The sequence below is a fragment of the Motacilla alba genome, chromosome 5 (genome assembly GCF_015832195.1).
Source record: "Motacilla alba alba isolate MOTALB_02 chromosome 5, Motacilla_alba_V1.0_pri, whole genome shotgun sequence".
NCBI lineage: Eukaryota > Metazoa > Chordata > Aves > Passeriformes > Motacillidae > Motacilla > Motacilla alba.
The window spans coordinates 26,466,904-26,489,429 of NC_052020.1; the positions used below are offsets into that span (position 1 = coordinate 26,466,904).

Here is a 22,526-nt window from a genome sequence, read left to right on the forward strand (position 1 = left end):
AATTCTGTGTTAGTGTGGCTAAAACATCATGTCTCATTTTTGCTTCCTTCCGTGCTTTTCCTAAAGAGTTCTGAGTTTTCTCACAAAGTATTTTCTCAGTTTGAAGCTTATTCCAGCTGCTGCTACCATTTCTAGTTGTGGGATAATGCCATTTGTGATCTTCTTTTCTCCCCTAGTAATCTATTTATGGATTATATAAACATTTCCTGCTGTGAAGAGAAGCCAGTAAAGAGAAAGGTAGTATAGCAAAGGAGAAGAGCAGTGTTAGAAACAGGACTAAGTAATCCAACACTTTCTTCTTCCACAATCAATGCATTAAAATATTGAATGAGGAGATTAAGCTATTTGAAAGGCATCTGCCTTAGATCTCTTCACTTTTGTAACAACACCTACTATAAACTGCAGTAAGAAACATTTATGTCTGGGCTGGAAAGGTCTTTTCATGGCGGTGACATTTTGCATGAAATCCTGACATTTAACTGTACAGTTTAGCACTAAACAGTAATAGGTGCTCTTATGAAAAACATGTTTTTCTCATTGTCAATGAAGAAGCTAAAAAAAGAGGACAAGAAACAAGATGAACTAAAAAAAACCAAAACCAAACCAACTCAACCAAAAAAAACCCCATCCCAAAAACAACAACAAAAACAACCCCAAACAAACCAACCAAAAAACAGGACAGGGATGAATGGAAAGGAAGAAAGCAGAAGGGAAGAAAATTAAATATAGGGCAGACAACAGCAATACTTCAAGGTACAAAGGGGAATGAGATGGAAATGGGAATGTACAAGACTAATAAATACAAATCAGAAGACTGGCTTAACCACAAATAGGAAAAAAAGGTGTTTCTGCCCAATATTGTTTGCATTTTATTACCCTTTGCAAATGCTTACTTAAAAAGATTGTAGCTGAACTTCTCTACTGTGGTCATGATGTCAAATGAAGATAGAAATGCATAAAAGTTCACAAAAAGCCCCTAGCAGCTGTAGGTCAGTTTTGAAACCGTAACAATGGGGGCTGGAGTAATGGAGCAGTGAAGAGTCCTCAGCAATAGAATGCTATATGTAAAGGCTCCAGGAACAGAATACTATAAATCCTTGTTTAGTCAACAACCTATTTTTAAAAGAGACTCAAGCAGAAACTGTAACAATATAAGGTTAAATAGCAACTTGTTAGCTTATAGAAGGAAAATGTAACTTAGAATTACCTTTGATTACTGTAATACTCAGAGACATCCCCTCCTGAAAATTTGTCTGTGTAAATGATAATATAATGAACTGGACCCAGATTTGCACATGTGCATTAGGAATTTTATCACAGGCATCAGTAATTAAGCATGAGTGACTATTAGTCAGTGTTTGTACGACTCTTCCCTTGACATCTTTTTGAATAAAAGACTGTACTTGTTTCCTAGAAATTGTGCCAGTGCTCTCTGTGAGTTACAGGAGCTGCTGTTCTGTGTACACGGAAAAACTGCTGGATTATGCCAGAAAGTCAAGATGACCTAAAAAGAGATCAGTAGAGAATAAAGAAACAAGGACCCCAGCCAACAGATTCTAAGGGGCTCATCTTAAATCAAGAAGGTGTAAACAAGATGGTGAACTGCTTTGGCTCAGAAATGGTGTCCTTAGAGAAAAAGTAATTCTGGAAGTGTGAGATCAGGACCAGGGACTCAAAAAACCCACTGACTCAAAAGATAAGCAGTTATACACAGGCAGACCTTGTTAGCAAATATGATGCCAGTCAACTATGAGTAAAAATGAATATGTATTAGATAGAGAGAGAGAGAGAGAGGCAAATGCATGCATTCCAAGATGGCTTTGTGGAATTACTACCTAGCACCCAAACATGAAATAAACCAAATATCTTGGTTCTGGGCCAGATACTGGATTTACAGTGCAGGTACTGAATCCTGTTTGAGGAACACCACCAGCTGTGTTGAGGGGGATAAGAAACAGATGTATGGGTCTGTTTTTGGGAAAAGGAGAACAGCCTGACCTAAAAAACATGGAATGCAATAAAGAGAAACTAAGAAATGAGATAAAAGGGAAGAAACTGATTATGATGCTGACATCTTAAGAGACAAAAATAATTAACCATTTGCCCAAAGAGTTACAGGGAAAGGGGAGGGGGTTATGAAACATGGTCTTGCCTTATTGTTGTAAAACGTGAATTATGTAAAAATCCTCTTAAGAAAGGATGTTACTTGATATTTATATATTTTCAAGCCTAATTAACAAGAAAGAATATACAATCCACAAAGCAGGTAGCAGCTAACAAGCAAGCTCTAAGTGATGCCCAAGTGTTAAAGACAAAGTACTTGTCGGCCTCCTTGAAGTTTGGGGCTTGACATGCTTGATCCCAGGCATAGTGGGAGGTTAGCAAAGCTTGGGAAGAATGCACTACTGGCAGAGGACACAAAGCATGCAGAGTTTATGGGCCACAAGGACATCTGGAAGAACTCCCAAGATAAGGAAGAAACTAGTAAAGACAAATCAGCAACTGTGCTGAAATTGGCTCTGACTGGATAAAGGTAATTCTGACATGGGGAGATCACAACCACTGACTCAAGAAGCCCACCAACCTAAAAGAAGTGAAAGACTGGGCATGTGGACTAATTACCAGGAAAAGCAACCTCCAAAGCATACTAGATTTTTCTTACCAGTTATTTGTCACCCTTTGTTAAATGACACCTCTCACAGTACAAAATATATGATAGCTGAATAGCCACACTATTACAAATATCAAGAAATTAGGACAAGATTTTAAAAAAATCAGTAGTTTTTATAACCGATGGCTCTTAATTTAAAGATTCTTCTCCCTTTGGCATTTTATTTTTAAGAGGTGACATGAACCAGAATTCACAAGTAAAGGAATACTTCTGTGAGAACAGTAAACACTAAATCTCACCCTGATAATCCCATTTTGAATGTCCCTATCTTCTTGTCCCAAAGCCATTTTGACTAATGCTGCTAGAGCTTGTATTGCCCTCCACAGCTTACCTAACAACCGAAATGCTACTGCAATCAGGCTGCCTTTATTATGGTAAGGAATCAGTATCTCAGCATGATCTCACTCTGAATCATCCCTCACATCACAGCTCTTAATAGACTGCTGACTTGTGTGGATTACTAAGCAATTCCTATAAAAATTATCTTGCTGGGAATATTATAATTTTATCATATTTTGTTCCAGTTGTGAAAAATAACTGTCTAGAGGACAATTACTCATGGAAGGTATGTCAACTCATGGTCCCAGAGATGAGCTCACTCTGGAGTAGCTCTTCAGCAAATATTTTGATATTTACTTCCTCAAGATTTGTATCAAAATTTGCAGGTTTTTTGTTGTTAACCAGTACCTATAGCTAGGCAGTTATGACTAAGCACTTGCACAGTGAAACTTGTAGGCATGGCTAACGCTTTGTTTTAAGGAAAAAGGAACACAGTGCCAAAATAAATGGGCTGTCTTGGATGAGAGCCCTTGGAGTGAAGTCAGCAGGACTGAGCAGTAAGTGGGGGAAAGGTAATCCTGCCAGGGGAGATCAAAACCACCAACCCCTGACCACCAAGTTAAAACAGATCCCCAAATGGAATGGGGGGAAGAAGTGCATATGTGGAATAATTAGCATGAGAAGCAAGAGATATAACTGGCAAATAAGGGTCTGAGTACCAATTAATCAAAGAGCTATATCAATGGTAACCAATGAATGCCAATGGCTTTGTTTGCTAAAATGTGCAAGTAGTGTAAAGTTTTGACGGTAATGAGCCAGACTTTTGTGCGTTGTCCCCCAATTTCCTAGTTTGTACAGAATACAATAAAGAAACGGGAATTCCTCACGGGGTGTGAAGTGGTGTCACACACCAACCAGGTGATGAGCCTGTGCTTAGGACAACACAGGATGTTCATTTAAACCACGCCCATTAAATATTTGCAACTGTAGGTGGCAACTGTCAAAATCATGTCAAGAACGTATTACTCATTTTGAGTATAAATGATGGCATTGCTGTTTCCAGTTCAATTTATTAGCATCCCAAAATCTCTGCTTTCAGTACATACAGAACAACTTAATGGTTTATTTAAGAAATGTAAATTAGTACAAGTAATAACTTGCCCACTGTTACAGACAGAAGGCAATTCATTTTCTCCAACCAATGACTTTTACTTCGAAACCGAGACGATCTGTTTTCCAATATTGCCTCCACTCATCATGGATTGGAAAGCAGCTTCAAGAGAAATAATGAAATAAGTTAATGCCAAACAAAACACAAGTAGCTTCTAAAAAAGAAACCAAAAATGGTAGAAGCAAATGTATTAAGCGGCTCCCAAAAGAAGGAGAGATACCACTTGGGCCTAATCATATTTATCCTTAATTATGTCTTAAATTAGGAAGGGGATTTAAAAAAAAAAAAAAAAAAAAAGCTAGCCTGTAATAAACTGCTAAGGGCAGCTTTGCGTAATAATTTTAAAAGAATTATCTGTAAGCAACTGTTTGACGCTATACAAGTTAAAGACTACATTTACTGCTTCTGTGATATGCGACACAAACAGGAAAGAGAGACAAGGCATGATTGGACAGCTGACAAGTGCTATGGGTCACAGAAACATTATGAAAGAAAAGGTTTATAAATATTGTACAGTAGTAGGAGAAGCTGGTTCAAAAGAATATATCTTTGATTAAACAAAGTATGAAAGTATGATATATGACTGATATATTGGACCAAGTTACTTCAAAATACATATGTACACCAGGAAGGAGGAATAAGCAATTAATAGAATAAATTGAAATCTATGAGATTTAGTCATCACGTAATTCTACTAGTTTTCAATCTTGTGGGACTAATAGCTAAAGGGACTAAAATCAGATTCTTCCCTCTTCCTTGAAGGGGACACATTTTTACAACATATCACATTGCTCATGTCACCAGACCCCCTTCATTTTTGTACTTCCTTTGTTACAGATACTTTGAACAGACTACAGAACATTTTGTTCTATTAAAAGAAATTAGTTTTTACTTTCTTTAGTAAGATGCTTTGCCCTTTCTTCTGTATACTTTTCATTTTATTTTTTTGTTAGCAAATCCACTAATAAAAAAGGCAATATCTAACAGAGGTTAAGTATAAATTCAAGGATTTTAAGGAAGCATTTCCTTACACACAAGTTCAAAGTAAAGGGCAGCGCTTGAAACCTCTAAGATCAGGATGATTATCACCAGTTGATAAGATAGCAGTCTAAGAATAAATTCCCCTCAGTACTAAAACAACAATAAAATCTAAATTTATATTAAATGTTTTTTAAATATACAATAATTCTCTTACTGAACATTTTAATAAGTGAAAAAACTATTATAAAAATTAATGTTTTTGATAAAATACAAAAGTCTAAGTTGACAAATGAAACAAAGGAGGTAGTTAACCCCTAATGTATACAATATTGTATTTAATCAGGTCATCATTCTTCAAAAATTATGTAAATATCTTACCACCGATGTTTGCTAAGCCTTCTACCACAGTCTCTCTGACCTGTCAATGCAAACAAGTCCTTTCAGTTTTCGTCAAACAAGAGGAGCATTTCACATTTCTTAGAAACATGCCAAGAAACTGCCATAGAAACCACCAAAATCTAAAGACTTCTCTCGCTACAATGGACAGGGCTATGTTTGGACCAGATCCTTTCATCAAGAGAGTGAATATTTTCTGATAAATTTGGAGGTGGGTTAATTCTTCAATCAGATCCCTGCCCCTACCAAAATTTAATGTCTTGGTATTTTCCCAGGAAAATTACCGATCACTTGAAGAAGCAAAAACTAATTCAGACAGACCTCACAGGGAAGGCACAGTTAAGCATATACTCATTACAAAGTAATAAATGGTGATTATAAAGCTTGAAGTAAAATTTCCAACAAGATCCTCAAAAGCATTCAGGACACTTAACTCATCAGGTATTTGAAAGCACATATTTTCGAAAGTCTGAATCTTTAAGTAAAAAAGCACTTGCACCCTATGCTGAAGTAAAGATTACAGACATGAGCAGCACGTCATCAGAGAAGTCAGTCATACTACAGTGAGAAAATTCTCAGCAAGTAGCTTTTAAAACAGCACTACCTAATAAGCTTTCAATTATACTTACACATTTTTTAAAAGGTCTGTTCAATCCTGAGGCACAGTAAAAGAGTCAGAGACAAAGAAATTAGTCCTCTTGTAGTAGGAGATAGCATCAAAGGCCATAGATTAAACCTAGAAGTTCTCACCTTCAGTTTACCCTCTTGGATCCACTGGCAGAGTTGTAATACACTAGCTTCTTGTTTGTCCATGTAGTTCAACACCAAGAATCTTTCCCTGTGAAAGAAAAAAATGAGCTTTGGTTTAAGGAACTTTGATCAATGTCCTTGAAAATCTTTAAAAATCTTTTCAGAAAAAAGCCTTGTTGAAACTGAAGGGTTATGAGCACAAATTATAGAGAAATGAAGTTCAGGGCCTTGCCAGCTTGTTGTGACAACTTCCTGCAGTGGGAGCTTGACAGTAACATCAGTCTTAGGAAATTTTCTTCAAGTATCAGAGAGAAGAGTAATAAGAACCGAGTAGTAAAGTAGTATCACCAGAATAAGTTAATATCCATAAAATGTGAGCAAATTCCTATTATTTTTTACCTTTCCTTTTTCTTTTTTTCAGTGGTAGGGAGAATAATTAGTGAACCTGCAACCAAATGGTGAGAATAACTTAACTTTCAGGTTCCCCACAATTCTGCATATCCTGCTGTCATGGCTTTCCATAGCAATTGAGAAATGGAAATTATCATCAAAAATGATAATTACTTGTAGGGACATACTGACTAAATTCTCCACTGCATTCTACTATGCATGGTGTATTTTACTAATTTCATCCATTTTTAAAAGGGCAGACAACAGTAACAGGGACTATGAAAGATTTTATTTAGGAGAGATCAATTGATTTGCACATAAATCAAGTCTCCCAAATGTCCTGCAATGCAATGACTGAAAAATCTAAGACTCTCCTCCTAATCTCTGTCTTAGCTCCATCTGAACCCTAAGAGGAAATTCAGCAATTCCCAGAATCAGAACATAATAAAAATGTTCTACTCATATATATCTGTCACACCTACAGTTCCATTATCTAATAAACCTCCAAATACTAAAAATGTAATTTCAATAAAATCGCTGCATCAGCTGCATCCTTATGCCTGAACTACAACATTTTGAGAGAAGGCACTTTGCAATACATCTGAGAACAGAACTACGGCAACACCTTCCCTTGTACTAAAGAATTGTCGGGGATTTAAGGACTGAATCAAGCAACCTCAAACAAAATGTAACAACTGACATCTATGATTCTATATAAAAATGTCCTTTCCCATTTTTTTATGCTGATAAAGACAAACGTAAGGGAAAGGATCTACTGATACCATGATTATATTTTCCTTTTTAGGCATGGCAACATTTTGTTCCAATTACAAATAGATACTGCAGATTACAGACTACCTTCCAAACACCATATGAACAATCTATTTGGAACCTAGTCACAAGTTCTGGAGGAGAAATGTACCTTGTGATGTTCCTTTCTTTCTGTATTTTTTCTATGTCAGGAGGCAGTGGAGGGGGATAAGGCACGTCTTTGTTATACTGAGAAATCTGTCCACACAGGATGATATGGCTGTTCTGATTCATCTGTTTGGGACAGCATAAAGTGAGAAAAAATGGCATTCCTCAGTCTCAGAAACTAAATTTTTTCAGATGCAATAGATGTTATTGCAAAACTTTCACTAGCCACATTTCCCATAAGAGTGGGAGAATTGCATGCAGCCCCATTCAATCTACAACAACATTAAAACAGGTAAAAATGCAAGGCAATAGTGGGAAAATAACTCCTATATAGCCTAGTGTAATTTAAAAATGCACTAAATAGAAAGAATATAGGAAATTGTTATCCTACTGTGGGCCCCCAGAATCAGCACCTGAAGTCAATTACTGAAGTGGAAAGCTGAAAGTGAAAAGCCATTACAGGCTGGACTCCTGTATGAATTAATTGAAAGCTGGACATGCAGACATTGGAGAATGACTAGAATAAATCTGACAGCTGGAATAATCACCTGACTTATAACTGTATCACTGATGTCTCCACCAACATTGTCAAAGTAAACATCCACACCACCTGGGCAGAGTTCACGTAGCTGTTTTGCCACATCCCCCTTCTTGTAATTGATAGCAGCATCAAAGCCCATTTCTTGGACCAAAATGGAGCACTTTTCATCTGTGCCAGCAATCCCCACCACTCTAGAGCAGCCCTCCAGTCGGCCAATCTGCAGGCACACAGTTAAAAAAAACAACAAACAAACCAACCAAAAACTCCAAACAAAGACAAATTAGATCATTCATCTGCATAAAAGTACCAATGAAGAAAGGGGGTCCTAAGGGGTGTTACAGCTATTCCCATCCCACCAAACCCCAGGCGGCAAACACTCCCATCTCACGTGACACAACTGCTTCTTGTCACTCCCTCCTCACAACTACCCACGGGGCAGGAACAATCAAAATTTGCCATCTTTTCAAACCCACTGACTCAACAATGACTGCCAGTATTGGAGAACCAAATATAGTAGAAAACTACCATCTGCTGAGTACCATACATAACTAATAAAAGGAAAAAAATATTAGACAATAATTGATTTAAATACAACCTTCATAGCTTTACTCATGCGTTGTTTCTTCATAGTTTCTCTTTATTAGTAGGTCTAAAGTTTGCTCAATATCAATTTTGTTTGTGTATCTATGTATATATATATATATATATATATATAATATCTATCTCTAGAGAGATATTTGTAGATATGCACATACACACTGCAAACAGGTTCCGCAAAGCAGAGGAGGATAAAAGGACTGTAAATCTCATAACACAAAGGATGTCATGGAACACAGCACAAAGGGTTTACCACATTACTATTTTATAATAGAGAAAAAAAATGAAAGTCTCCCGTCAATACAGTGTTGGGATGGCAGGCTACCATATAAATAAACAATAAATACATGTATATATACACCATCTATTTTACTTGTGCTAGCAACAAGTAATCACCACGATCTGTGTTCTCCTCTCCCTATTTCATGAAACTTGAGTTTCACATGTCAAGTCTTTCACAGTGAGAGTGTGTGCCAAATCTGTGAAAATGGCCGTTCCCACAGGATTATACCTGCTCACGTTTACAAAGATTTTATCTGTATATTTAATAACCAGCATGTTTCAGAAGAGAAAACTTGCTAACAGAGTATGTTTGCATGCCCTAAGCCTGCACCTACCTGGCCGGCCAAAGAGCCGCAGGCACCGGCCGCTCCGCTCACCACCATGGTCTGATTTGCACCCGCAGCCACGTGTCCCTTCTCCCTGATTCCCAACAGGGCCGTCAGCCCCGTGATGCCAGCTGCACCCAGAAAGTAGGAAAGGCGTCCATTTACAAGCTGTGGCACCAGCTAGGGAACAGAAAGTAGGCAGGAGGTCATTTGTTTATAAGGTGAGGTTCTGCTCTTAGATTGCCTGAGGGTAGAAAACTAATTCAGGATATTTACCAGGCAAGGTAAAACTGGTAGGGATGAGCTATCTCTAGCTCTACTCTAACAAGAAGTCTGTACAAAAATGTTATGTCTCTGTGGTTTTAGAAAAAGTTTAAAAACAAAGTAACTCACAAAAACTTAAATTATGGAGGTGTTAAAAAGCAGTTGGGAGATAAAAAGTTTCCAACAAAGGTGAACTATCCCTATGCTAGCATAAAAGGATAAAAATGCCCCATTTTATCAAATATGGTGCTTGCAGATCAGTAACAAAGAGTCCTAAAGGAAGGAGTTTATTGGAAAGCATAAATTCTCAAACTACAGTAATTTTCTGTTACGAGAGAACAATCAACACAATATCCCTAATGCACTGAAACCTCTCCACTTTCAACTTAATATTGAATAGCCTTTCTTATATGAATGTAAAACCTGCAGTAAAAGCTTTTACTAACATAAGTTAGAAAAATAAATTAAATATACCTAAAGTTTTTCCTGTTTACAGTTACACTCTCATGAACAAGAAGTTCTATTAGAATTAAAATAATTAAGAGAATTATTTATTGGAGTAGCTTCAAGGAATTTTTTTTAAAAACAACAATTAAAATAATACTGGTCTGTCTATTAACCAGCAAAATTGCTATAACAAAATAAATTTATATAAATGTTGGCACCTATGAGTTGATCTGCCTTTTGAGAACTGATTGCTTCAATAAGTATGTTTCTTTTGCATAAAAAATAGTGTCATTAGCAACTATTTAGGGGGAAAAAAAAAAAGAGGTTTGGGGGAAAAAAGGGTTTAGGAGAAAAACAGTCACAACCTGGGCTTGGCATTTCTATTACCTTTTGTAGCGAGTCTCCATCAAGAACTGCCACTGTCTGCCAGGGCCAAGTGAAGGAAGTTACAAAGTCTCCTTTAGCCAGGTTATGGTGCTGGCTCTCCTCCACTACCCCGATGCCCCCACCGTCAGCAACTTCAGACAGCTGCCAGGGCCGCAGGTAATCCGAGCCCGTATCCTCATTCATTCGGCAGCGCTGAAAGACAAGGCTTTAATGAAAGGCCCTGGTGGAACACAACTTGTTTATCAATTCAAGCTGGATGGGGGATGAAGATGGGTTCTGAACTTCAAACACAAAGCGCTACTCAAAAATCTCTCAATAAGCCCCATGTATTCATAATCTTTTCTTAGATCCCACTTTCTCCTTGTTTGCTCAGTACAAAAGGAGGATGGACCATCCTGATCTCCTCCAGCAGTGTTACCAAAGCCAACACATTCTACAGACGGTGGCTCAAAGGCACTAGCACAACTGACAATGACTGGCTCGGGTCTGATGAGAACCCTACAAATGCCATTCCCCAACTGAAGGAATCCTAGAAATGCAGAATTGAGAAAGAATGCCCACAAGTCATTTAGTCTATGCCTGTGCACTGAAGAGCAGTCAAATATACGTAGACCATCCCTGACAGAGATCTGTTTCATGAAATAATCTTGAAATGGGATGTATTTTCTTAGCAGTTTCCCATGTAGCTACAGCCAGTATTTCAAGATTGTTAAACTTTTCATTAATTCTCAAACTTCTCTACTTTCTTGAAATCTAGACTGGTTTTTTTTCCTACTATCACCATCTATGGAGGGAATAAATTATCAGAATTCTCTTTATAACAAACTTTTACAGACTGTATCTGTCTGGTTCATCTACCTTCGCTTCCATTTCAACCCACAATTCTCTCAACCACATGATCTCTGTAATTCTGCATGACTGGAAAAAAAAAAGGCCAAGTTCAGAAAAAAACTATACAAACAAATCTGTAACGGCTTACAGTCTCTTCCTGGTCCAACAAAGTCATATTCCTATATCTATATACATCCCAAGCATATTAATGCCAAATTCCTTCCCAATATAACTCCATCAGAATGAATACGATTACTATGTTACACTAGATATATATTTGTTCTGTAATTGGTAACTTTGGTGTTAAACATCATGACAGGTACAGAGTTGAAGGTACTTAAAAGAACAATTTCTGGCTTAGCTCTAAGTCCATCACCTACCATGTAGGGGTCCACTGAGAGATAGAGAGTTTTAACACGCACTTGTCCCGCTTGGACTGTGTCTGATATTGTACTTTGCTCCAGCCGGAAGTTTTCAGCCACTGGCACTCCATTCTTACCTAGAGTTATATTAGAATTAAACAAATAAATGAATCAATATAGAACTTTCCTTAATTAACAGGGGAAGGCCTCTTTTTAAGGTAGTCCTTTTTAGAATAAATTAGGTTATATATTTACTCAGGTTTAAAACTACAACCAACTACTCTCACCTTTCTGCCTCTTCTGACTCAAGTAAGACTGAGGGAATACAGTCTGCAGCCACTGCACATGCAAATTCTGCAAGGGCATCCCTTCACAGAGACTTCCTTACATTAAAGCTTCCCAGAAACATTCATAAAATTGTGGCAAGGACCCCAGAACTGGAGGCTTCATCCACAGGTTGGTACCACATGCAGCAGATCAATCAGACAACTGGAGCCAGCAGCACTGAGACAGCCAGACAGCCTTGCCTATTTTAGGTCAGAGTGACTGCACAGCTAGGGCAGGCTCCTGCTGCACCATTTGAAAGACTGAATTGCAGGTCACACAATAGTTCTTAACACTTAAAACTATTTTAGCATTAAGCAGCATACAATACTCCCTCCAAAACATAATGTCTTCCACACCAGATTTATGAACTCACAACTCAAAATACTGTGCTGATCCATAAAAAGCCAAATGTGTAAGCATTTTGTGTAAACAAAACCTCAATGGTGTAAACTTAAAAAACAAACCTTTTGAAACATGAGAGAAACAAAAGATTCAATATTTACTGTAAGGAAACAAAAATTAATAGTAACAAAATATTTTAGACATCTCTTACAATGCAAGAAGAATTAATGTGAGAACTAAGAAGTCATGTGCCCTAATCTTTCTTCACCCTCAGCCCCTACACTTAAGAGTTTTCTAATATTAAATGTTAACCCTTTTTTCTCACTCAATAGTTTAGAAATCTGCATATACAGACTAAACAAATGCAGTTTGAATATATGGTATATATTTAATAGAAATGTATCTATATTAATACAATTTACATTTATTAATAAATGCAGACAAATGTATTACAAATATATTTATATTAATATAAATTGATAAATTTATATATAAATAAATGCATTTTAAATAAACTTTATTGCTGCATGCAATATTAAGATATATAAATGTCAATACCTCAAATTAGTGTCTGTTTCTACCCTCACCATTCTGGAGCATTAGGCAATCAGAACAAATACATTGATTGCTTTTTTAGTGGAGAGAAATACATACCAGGCCGTGAATTCAGCACTACTCTTTGTATAATCATCTCTGCTTTTGCAGCAATTTCACACTGGATTTCTACAAAAGAAAATGTTGCTTGAAGGCCCGAAACATAAGTTTTCTTGAAAAAAGAATATGAGGCAAAGTACTCAGTAATGTGGAAGCTGGGGATAAAATACAGACCTCCCCAACTTCAGCATTCATGCCCACAGAAGATAAAAAGAATCATATAAACCAACCTCAAGCATAAAATAAAGAAACATGTGAATAAGGAGTTTCCTTGTTTTTCTTATTAAAGCCCTGATTTATACAATGTCACAGTAGCACCTTCAGGAAAGAAGAAACACTGTAATGCACCATGCTCCTTGTAGGACCATCACAAGGAGAGGTGTCTCTTTAGCTTTCCTGGGCTGACTGAGAGCACCCTGTTGCCACCTATCAGACACAGAGGCAGCTTTGCACACAAAGTCAGGTGCCACTCAATAAAAGGCAGGCAGGCACACCAAAATAGCAGTCTGCAGGTACATGATAAAAAGATACTGTTGTGTAAGATGTTTTGTAAGAAAAAGCAATTCTTTCTATTAGCGGTGCCCAGAGATGAGAAAGAATGAGATCATCACTCAATCTGTTCTACAGAAAGATTTCTCCCTGAATTTCAACAGTTTTAAAAGAGGATTGCAATCTGTGATTTTGCACCTGTGAGACCCAAAGTTATTAAGAGGAAATTACCCTGACTTAACAGGAGAAAAAACATGATCTCACATGCTTTCAGATCTATTACAAAATAAAAATGTGACTACTATTTTCAGCCAAGAGCCATAAATAACCAACCTCCATACAAACAAAGGACATTCAAGAATGAAACATGATAGCTAAAAATCTTTGTCACAATGTTTATTTTGCTGACAAGAACAGCAAATTGGAGCAAATCTAAAGGATGAGCCTAGAAGGAATACATCGTCACCACTTATCAAACAAACATCTTTGTTCTTTGAACATTGCAAAATACAGAACCTTCTGTCAGTACTGCTACAGTGCTCACATAACAGCACTCACAAACAATCAAGAACTACAGTCTGGAATGCTGAAAAATATTAAAATTTATTAGGAGAAAAGGTGCACATCCCTGGTCATCCCTCCCTTGTAAAACACAGCAGACTCAAACCACAAGTATCTTTAGTTAAAGAAAGAGATCAAGCTTTAACATTCTATTGTGTTTGCACTTGAAAAGCTACTTATTTGGGAAAAGTTAATAAAAAGTGAATTTCTTTCCAGTATTTCAACACCTAAGGATGCTACAAGGAATGAAACTCAAATGTGTCTTTACAGCATCACATAGTGCTGAAAAACAAGTGACCTGCAGAGTTCTTTGGACAAAACAGTGTAGAACAATAGTCTACAACAAAAGAAAAAACCCCACACTTTGATGAAATTACTACTTACTGTTTATAAACAAAAATGTGCATTGAAAATTAAGGACTTAACAACTGAAAAGTGACATACCCACACAGCTGATATAATCTCTAGAACATAAGTAATGTAAAACCCTAACAGGAAGGATGGCCTAAGAAAAGGTTTGGCTGATGTTAAGTTCAGCACTGCACTCAGCTATAAACTTCCTCCGTGACCATGGGCACATCCCTCCGTATTTATTTTAGAGAATATTTTTCAGAACAAAACTAAAATTTTTCCTGATAACATCTGCCCAACAAAATTACATTCAAGTAGTACAACTGTTATTCCCAGAACAATTGATTTAGCATCTGAGAATTTCTGCTAATACAAGGAGCATTTCATAAACTGTCAGATGTGGCCAGTGCAGTTTAAAAGGACAAGCCCACTCTAGTAAATGATTTGCACACATTTGCGACTCTGCTGACGTTTACAACCACTAATCAAACTGCTCTGTGCAGAAATAATGAGTTAAGAACGCAGTGAATATAAACCAACAGCATCTGACATGAAATTTGGGCACATCACTATATATCACCTCGATATATACTATCCATACTCATGGCTGAGGGTCTGAGCCTCTGGTTTCAAACCACACCGAGCAGGCAGAATTGCTGTCCAGCTCATGCCTTACAGAGCAGCCCACTGTCAAAACTGCTGACTTCATTTTTGTTAACCTAAAACTAAATATGTGTATTATGCAAAGACAAAACCCCAATCTGAACAAGAGAGGATGAAGATAATTTTTATTGTGACTAACATACTCCTGAAATATCTGCTTTCTATGATTATACAGAGTGGAAAAAAAACCCCAGTTATATAAAGAAAAAAAATCAACTATATTAACTACTAAAAGGAAGATAATGCAATACAGAGCAGCATACAAAGATGTCAGTAGAAAAATTTCCCAATATAAGTTTAGACTGCTTCTTTGAATTCCTGACATTTTGAAGGAATAAAACCACCGTTTATTTCCCAGTTTGTTTTCACAGCTTTTGTTTGAGGAGCCTGTGTACTGATTAAATTTGAAGATCTTCCAAATACTGCGAGTGGGTGGACAAAAAGTGAAACTGGCAACTGAATTGTCACTAGTTCTGTGACAGCTGCCACAGCAAATACAACACTGCAGATGGACATTTACTTCTAAATAGGACTGCACCTACAGTGGAAGTCAGCAACACCATTACACCAGCAAATGGTCACAGAAACACCATAACACAATAAGAATCAAACTTTCCTCAGACTGCAAACAATCCAGAAGTGACTAAAGAAAGTAAGTAGAGGCACCATCTTTAAGCACTGTACAGTGGGGAAAGCTTTTGGAAAAAGAGAACAGATTTTCTTTAGAAAGTGAAATAAAGGGCATTTTTATCATATACACAATTCTTTTCAATACACGCATAGTGCCAGTGTGCAGAATGTTTTTGAGTATTTTTTAAAAAGACAACGCAAATATTATTTTTTAGCTTTTCCAAAGAAAACCAATCTGAGTTGGTTTTACTCTTTAAATTGAATAGAGTAAAAACTCCAAGTTTTAACATCATTGTGCTATGCCAATCACCTGATCCACCTTATGAGTACATCAGGAGCATTAAGCAGCACAACAGCAGCATCTTCAGAGAAGCCTCAAGTATGTTTTAGCCCAGTTTTACTCTTACCTCTGTCTCCCCTTGCCTTTCTTTCCCCACTGTTTCAGAGACACGTGACAACTCCTTTTAAAAAGTTACATAAATTCCTCAGTGTTAAAATGCTCCAGTTTGTTTGCCCTGGGCTTGGTTCCCAGAACTTCTTCTTTCTGTGACTGCCCATTAGGCAGAGTTTTCAGTTGCCTATACTCTTGCCAAAACAAGTCATGTGCTTCCAAGTCATTACAGCCCATGCCAGATGCAGTCTAGTTAAAAAGCAGAAGGAAGAACAAGTAGTGCTGTATCAGGCCCAGGCAGCAAGGAGGAAGAAGGCAGGCAATCTAAACAGAGAAAAAGATTTGGAAGTCCTCAGAAACTGTGATGCCAAAATGGCTGGAGCAAGGATTGTCAAAGAAAACTCAAGGAAAGAAATTTCAAGAATGACTCTGAATGAGGAACATGCAGGAAGAAAAGAGGGGAAGAACTGGGACTAGGAATCAGTAAGAACAGAGAAACATGACAAGAATAGCAACTTAATGGCCAGTAAAGCAGAGAAGAGTGAAACAGAATGGGGAGAGAGAACTGAAGAACCTGGGAACAATGAATGAGACAACCAAGCAAAGTGAGGTGGGAATGACTGGTGAAAAAACAGGAAGAGTCAACTGTAACTGGCAAGGTGAGGTAAATGGAAATGGAAAAGCAAACGTAATGGATTAAGCACCAAAATTTCCACCAGCTCCACTAAGGAGCTCTACATTTGATGAATGTTAATTAATGGCAAACCAGAATCAGTGCCAACTGTCATGAATGGAGAAAAACACATGCCATAAAAAGCTAAATATTTTCATGAACTGAACCAATAAATTTAGATTTCCTAATGTTCCACGTCTCATCACTGAATTCTCTGATGAGAAGTCTCTCCCATAGTGCGTTCTTCATGTGGATTTTCTGACACACTATAAGTGTTGATGGCAGGCTCCAATCTTTCCTCCAAGGAAGAAACAGATGAAAGACAGTAGTAGGATCTTGATCCAGCCATCTCTTTTTTTACACCCCCAAGAAGCCTAATATCTTCCAGCTTTTTATCAGATTTCACTGACTTACAAATCAAAAGTTCCTGTAAGTATATTCATTAATATCTACATACAATAGGACTGAATAAACTTTACTTTTTCAGATTTAGGTGGCAAAAAAATCAAAAAGCTTTTAGGCACCACATCTTGAACTATTTTTTTTTCACTAAGTAGTTGCACTGTATTAAGAGTTGCTGAAAACTGTTTAAAATACCATATCTCATGGGAAAAGTTCAACCAGTGCAGAACATCTAAATACCTATATAGTGCATCACAACAATATCTGTATATGGTCTATATACATAAGGCCTATTCCTTCTTGTCAGAATTTCACGTAAGGAATGCAGATTGCTCCTAGGATGCCAGGAGCATCATCCGATGGGGTTTTTGAGAAGCCTATAATGCAAGTTTGCAGGCTCCCACGTGAGAGCCGTCTCAGAGAGCCTAGTGGCTATCCAGGTTCCCAGGTATGCCCAAAGACCAAGTTAGAAAGCGGTGCTGCCAAAGGTGGGAGAGCCCCTGGAGAGAGCCTTGCAGGCGGGTCATTACCAGTTTCGGAAGCCGCAGACAGAGCAGCCCAGGAGGGAGAACCCCAGAGAGGCAGCGCAGGGGGCTCGGTCCTACAGGCTGCTCCGGGGCTGCGGTGGGCTCCGCTCCTCTCCCCAGGAATGCCTGCACCGGCTCGGGACGCGCTTTGATCGGGGGCTCAGTGAAGCTCGAATCCAGCTCGCGTTCCAGGGACCGTGCAATGCCAGCAGCCCCTTCCAACCTCTTCCGCACCTGTGCCCCGCCTGCCACGCAGCGAGGAGGGGCTATCCCTGAGAATATGACTCCTGGGAAGGAGAGTACGAGCTCTACCAAGCACTCGCCCCCCAGGCCGAACCGCGGCTGACCCCCGGCACCGCGGCACCCCCTCAGAGCCCGCAGCTCCGCTCACCTTGAGCCGACCCGCGCGCCCCAGACACCGCCCGGCCCCGCCCCGCGCGCACGCGCGCCGACCTTAAACAGGGAAACGCCGGGGAGCGCCATCCTTAAAGCGGCGATGGCCCGAGCCCGGCCGTGGCGGTGTGAGGGGCTGTGGCGGGATATCCCTGAATCGCATAATCACTCAGAATTATTAAGGTTGGAACAGGCCTCCCAGAGCATCCAGACCAACCTTTCACTGAACACCCTGTCTACTAGACAGGACACTAAGTGCCACATAGGGTTCACTGAATGCCTCCAGGAAATGAAAGTCCACCTTTCCCCCGGGCAGCCAGATTCCAGTTAATGCTTAATAAACCATTCAGTAAAGAAATTCTTCATAATGTCCAACCTGAACCGCTTCTGGCATAGCTTGAGGCCATCTCCTCTTGTCCTGTTGCTGGCTGCCTGGGAGAAGATACCAATCATCACGATCGCCTTCCAGGAATTGCAGAGAGCAGTAAGGGTCTCCCAACCACCCGCCAAGTCTTCTTCTCCTCAGGATAAACTCCCCTCAGCTACTCATCACACCTGTGCTCCAGACCCTTCACCACCTCCATTGCCCTTCTCTGGATCTGCTCCAGCGCCTCAATGTCTTTTTTTGTTGTGACGGGCCCCAAACTGGGCACGGGACTCAAGGTGTGGTATTGCCAGCACTGAGTGCAGAGGGACAGTCACTGCCCCGCTCCTGCTGGCCGCACTGTTGCTGATACACGCCAGGATGCCATTGGCCTCCCCGGCCAGCCGCGCACACATCGCCTGGTGTTCCTTCTGCTGACAACCAACATCCCCAGGTCCTTTTCCTCCAGGCAGCTTTCCAGTCACTCTTCCCCAGGCCTGTAGTGCTGCATGGAGTTGCTGTAATCCAAGTGCAGGATTTGGCAATTGGCCTTGTTAAACTGAGGTACTGGGAGAAGACATTTACAGTTTATGAGGGCACGGTTTCTTCGTGTAACACTGGGAGACATTTGCTCCTCACATGTTCCAGTAGATAAGATTTTGTTCATTGTTGCTATACAGGGTTGTTTGATAGCTATTTGCTGTTGTGAGCAATATAATGTATTTACTATATATGTGCTATTTATGTGCTTGAATATTTAAGATGAAGATTTTTTTTCTTTAAAAAACATGTTGTAGCAAGACCCAGAGCTTTCCTGGGATGAGGCTTAGGTCCTGGTACTGCCTGACATGATTGCTCTGTGTACTCGCCCTGTGTTGAAGTGATTCACTGTGCTGTAAGGACAGACAGGTCTCTAAAGTGGCCACTGAGTTGGTGGCAATTACTGTGGAACCTGAAGTGACTACTTCAGCATGGAAAAACTCTTCCAGACTGATGATTCTGATGATTTTGTACTCTGCCTCTCACATAAAGGCGGGCAAAACCTTTCTATTGTAGCTTGACCCATAGCACTGTAATACAGGTTTAAGTGAATGTTTTATATTTGTTCCACCATAATATACAAAACTTTGCTTTCACATTAGTTGAAATAACAGCATTGGAACTGGAATACTCTAGAGGGGAGAAACTATGATAATAAGGGGGTTTTTACTTCCATATATTTTTTTTCCCCAACTCATCTGACCTCATTACAGGTGCACTGATTGCGGGTGTAATCCACTGAAAGCAAGTCATCAGGGTTGAAATCATCTTCTTCAGAGTTTCAAATAGGTACATCTTGTGTGTAGGAGGCCTGCATTCAAAAGAATGAGCACTGACTTGCCTCCTACTTGTGCAAGAAAAGAGCAGCACAATTATAAAAATAATTCATTTAGAAAACAATGTCACAGGTCACTACATGAGCAAATAGGAAAATATTATGAAATGTATTACTGGAGAACTTCCTATTCATTTAGAAGTTGTGTTTCTCAATGACTAGTAATAATTGAAAGGAAAGTGCGGAAAGACAAAAATATGTTGTATGTTGGCACATGTACATATATTTTTATGCCTGTATTATATAATATAATGGCAACACAACTTCTGGTGTTTGATAAAAGTACAAAAAAAAACCCAAGACCCTTAACCCAAACACATAAAATAATATTTCAAAATCTCTGTACAGCCCTGTTTTCTCTTGCCTGGCACAGAATGGCTGTGTTTCCTCTACGAACAAGGTTATCCTGGAGATAGTTGCAGCAATCATCCGTAGTTTGCTGTTTAACCTTTACGGTCATGCACACACACACACCCATCCCTCCTTGTCTCTTTTGTTAAGTACTTGTTAAGTGAAGCTATTGCAAAATAAACTTAGGTGTAAATTTCAAGTGCAAAAGCTATTCTGCACTGACTCGGCTTGTGGATACTTTTTCTACTCTAAAAATGCTTTTTTGTGGTTTTGCTTGATTCACCTCAGACTCAACTAAGCTGCACAAAGTCACCCCACATGTGAAATAAAACTGTCTATGCAAGCTGGACATTGTGGAATAGTTGTTACAGAAGAGATATTAACAGCTGCTACCACTTATAAACAAGTCTAAATGAACACTGATATGATAATTTTAAAGTCAGTCAGAGATGGGGCAGATTAAATGGAGGATGTGTTTGAGCTGGAAGATGGTTGTGGTCATGGACAACAAATCACTACTGCCTACCCAAATAGGGAATGTCATTCGGAGAGCCTTACATCACTGAACAGATCCTCAAGGCATCCTCTGACCAACTTCGGGCAAATTTGAGAAAGCAAAAACATTTCTTAACCATATGGTGAGATAAAAATATTCCCATTTGATCCTTTTAAAACAAAGAGGGCGGGGAAAGAGGCTCGTGGCTAAAAAGTCATTGGCTCCCAAAATCATGTGTGAGCTTGAACAAAGTGTAAAAGCGAAACAGCTGTCTTGTTAAGAGTGGTTAAAATCATATTGCCATCAATTTCAGTGAAGCCAAAAGTAATAGTTAAAATAGTACTCAAAAATTAAAGTCTGGAGGCTTTCTTCTTTTCCCCCTCCTTTAAGATTAGCTGACTGTGTCTAACAGACTCCAAACCACCTGTTTGTTCATGTTTACCTGCTCTTAATATAGAAGCAATAAACTTACATATTCTGCCTACATTGTGAGGCTTAGATGTTTTTAAAGTACAAAGTAATCTAAATTGCAGGATTTGCTGGTCTCATGGGTCATATTTATGAGTGTATGCCATAGTAATTCTCCTTTTACACATTGCCACTTTCATGGGTAGCTCATTCTTGGCAGATATGTGCCTTTTCTTCATTATTGAAGATGTTCTTGGTAACAAAACCAGTTCACTTATCCTACAAATTCTAAAGCACCATTTCAAGCTGCAGTAAGAAAAATTATTGCAAAGTCATCTCTGATAGATTTGATGTTTCTGGTTTTCTAAATCATTAGTTTACTAGACTTCAGTTATGTTTCCTGCCCTTGTTGCTGAGCCAGGAGACCAGACAATGTGAAACTTCCCCTCTTCACTCGATGCAATGTCAGCCAACAGCATGAAGTGCTACTGAGTGTAATTTGAGCTAATCCACATACCTTAGCATGAAATAGCTTAGGAGTTTACAGATGATTTGTTCTGGTGACAAAGTTGTAGATGCAGTAACTTCAGGAGAGGACACTGACACCTTGGGTGATTACATACAGTGTGCAGTGACTCTGAATCAGTGTAAGTGATGTAATATACGAATAGAAAAATTTTAGCTTGAGACAGCTACTGAGGTTGAACTGAGTTTTTTAGCTGACTTCATGTCAGAGTGACATTCCTTGCTGTGGAGCCAGTTTAGAGGTGATTTGTGACCAGCTCAGCTCCCTGTTGGCTGAAGATTTTAGAAAGGGTAGACAGCTGGGGAGAGCAAATTATCATCCAACTCAAGTTATGCCATCCTCTTCTGAGTTGATTCTGTTTTGCAATTTTTACTCATGAAGGTCCTCTTTTGTGAAAAGAAACTAACTCCACAATGTATCACTTATAGACTGAGCATTAGCTTGAGGCAGGGATATTTGTGGGGAAGTTGTTCAAGTGACACTAAGATGTCATATGAGACTAATGCATTCAGATGCTAATTGCTGCCTAATCACAAAGTGGGCTTCATCTGTACAGGTAAGTATATAGATAAAAAAACAATTGCTATTTTTAATGGTAATTCAGTTTTCTGATGTTTCATGCTTGGAAATGTCTCAACCCATCTTTCTTTGTCATCATTTCAAAACCTTCATCTGGGTTCTGACAGGCCAAAGGGTACAGGTAGGATTTGGGTTTGCTCTGTCATTAACAATTTTTGTGATGGTAAGGAGGCTTTGCTCTGTAAACATACTTTGCTAGTCAAAACTACAGATTTTGACATAGATTTACACAGAAGACTATCTGTAAGACACATCTTGAAGAATCACATTCATTTTAAGATAAAATAAAACTTCTTTTGTAAATAAAGAAAAATATCATATGACAATAACTCACCTTGAGATGTGAGTTCTGTAAAGAAAACAGGATCAAAAGTCTTTCCCATGAATGTTGGGCCTGATCTTTAACCATTTGGTATTTTAGAAAAACTTCT

At 38.7% G+C, this 22,526-nt stretch overlaps 1 protein-coding gene across 6 annotated transcripts; it reads right to left on the minus strand.

The window, feature by feature from the left end:
• Positions 1-4,000: 4,000 nt before the first annotated feature.
• On the minus strand, positions 4,001-18,039 carry PTGR2 (prostaglandin reductase 2). Of its 6 annotated transcripts, none has more exons than XM_038138428.1 (10): positions 17,995-18,039; positions 12,917-12,985; positions 11,612-11,730; positions 10,401-10,592; positions 9,312-9,482; positions 8,105-8,314; positions 7,561-7,682; positions 6,249-6,336; positions 5,481-5,520; positions 4,001-4,223 (listed from the first exon to the last, which is right to left on the minus strand). In XM_038138428.1, the coding sequence occupies exons 2-10, from the start codon at positions 12,951-12,953 to the stop codon at positions 4,159-4,161; spliced, it is 1,044 nt and encodes a 347-aa protein (XP_037994356.1). In that variant the 5' UTR covers positions 12,954-12,985; positions 17,995-18,039; the 3' UTR covers positions 4,001-4,158. The 6 variants fall into 6 exon arrangements, with proteins under 6 accessions (XP_037994356.1, XP_037994355.1, XP_037994359.1 ...); XM_038138427.1 differs by having other exon boundaries at positions 12,917-13,028; positions 17,995-18,026; XM_038138431.1 differs by lacking the exon at positions 17,995-18,039 and adding an exon at positions 17,607-17,982 and having other exon boundaries at positions 12,917-13,028.
• Between the last annotated feature and the right edge of the window lie 4,487 nt (positions 18,040-22,526).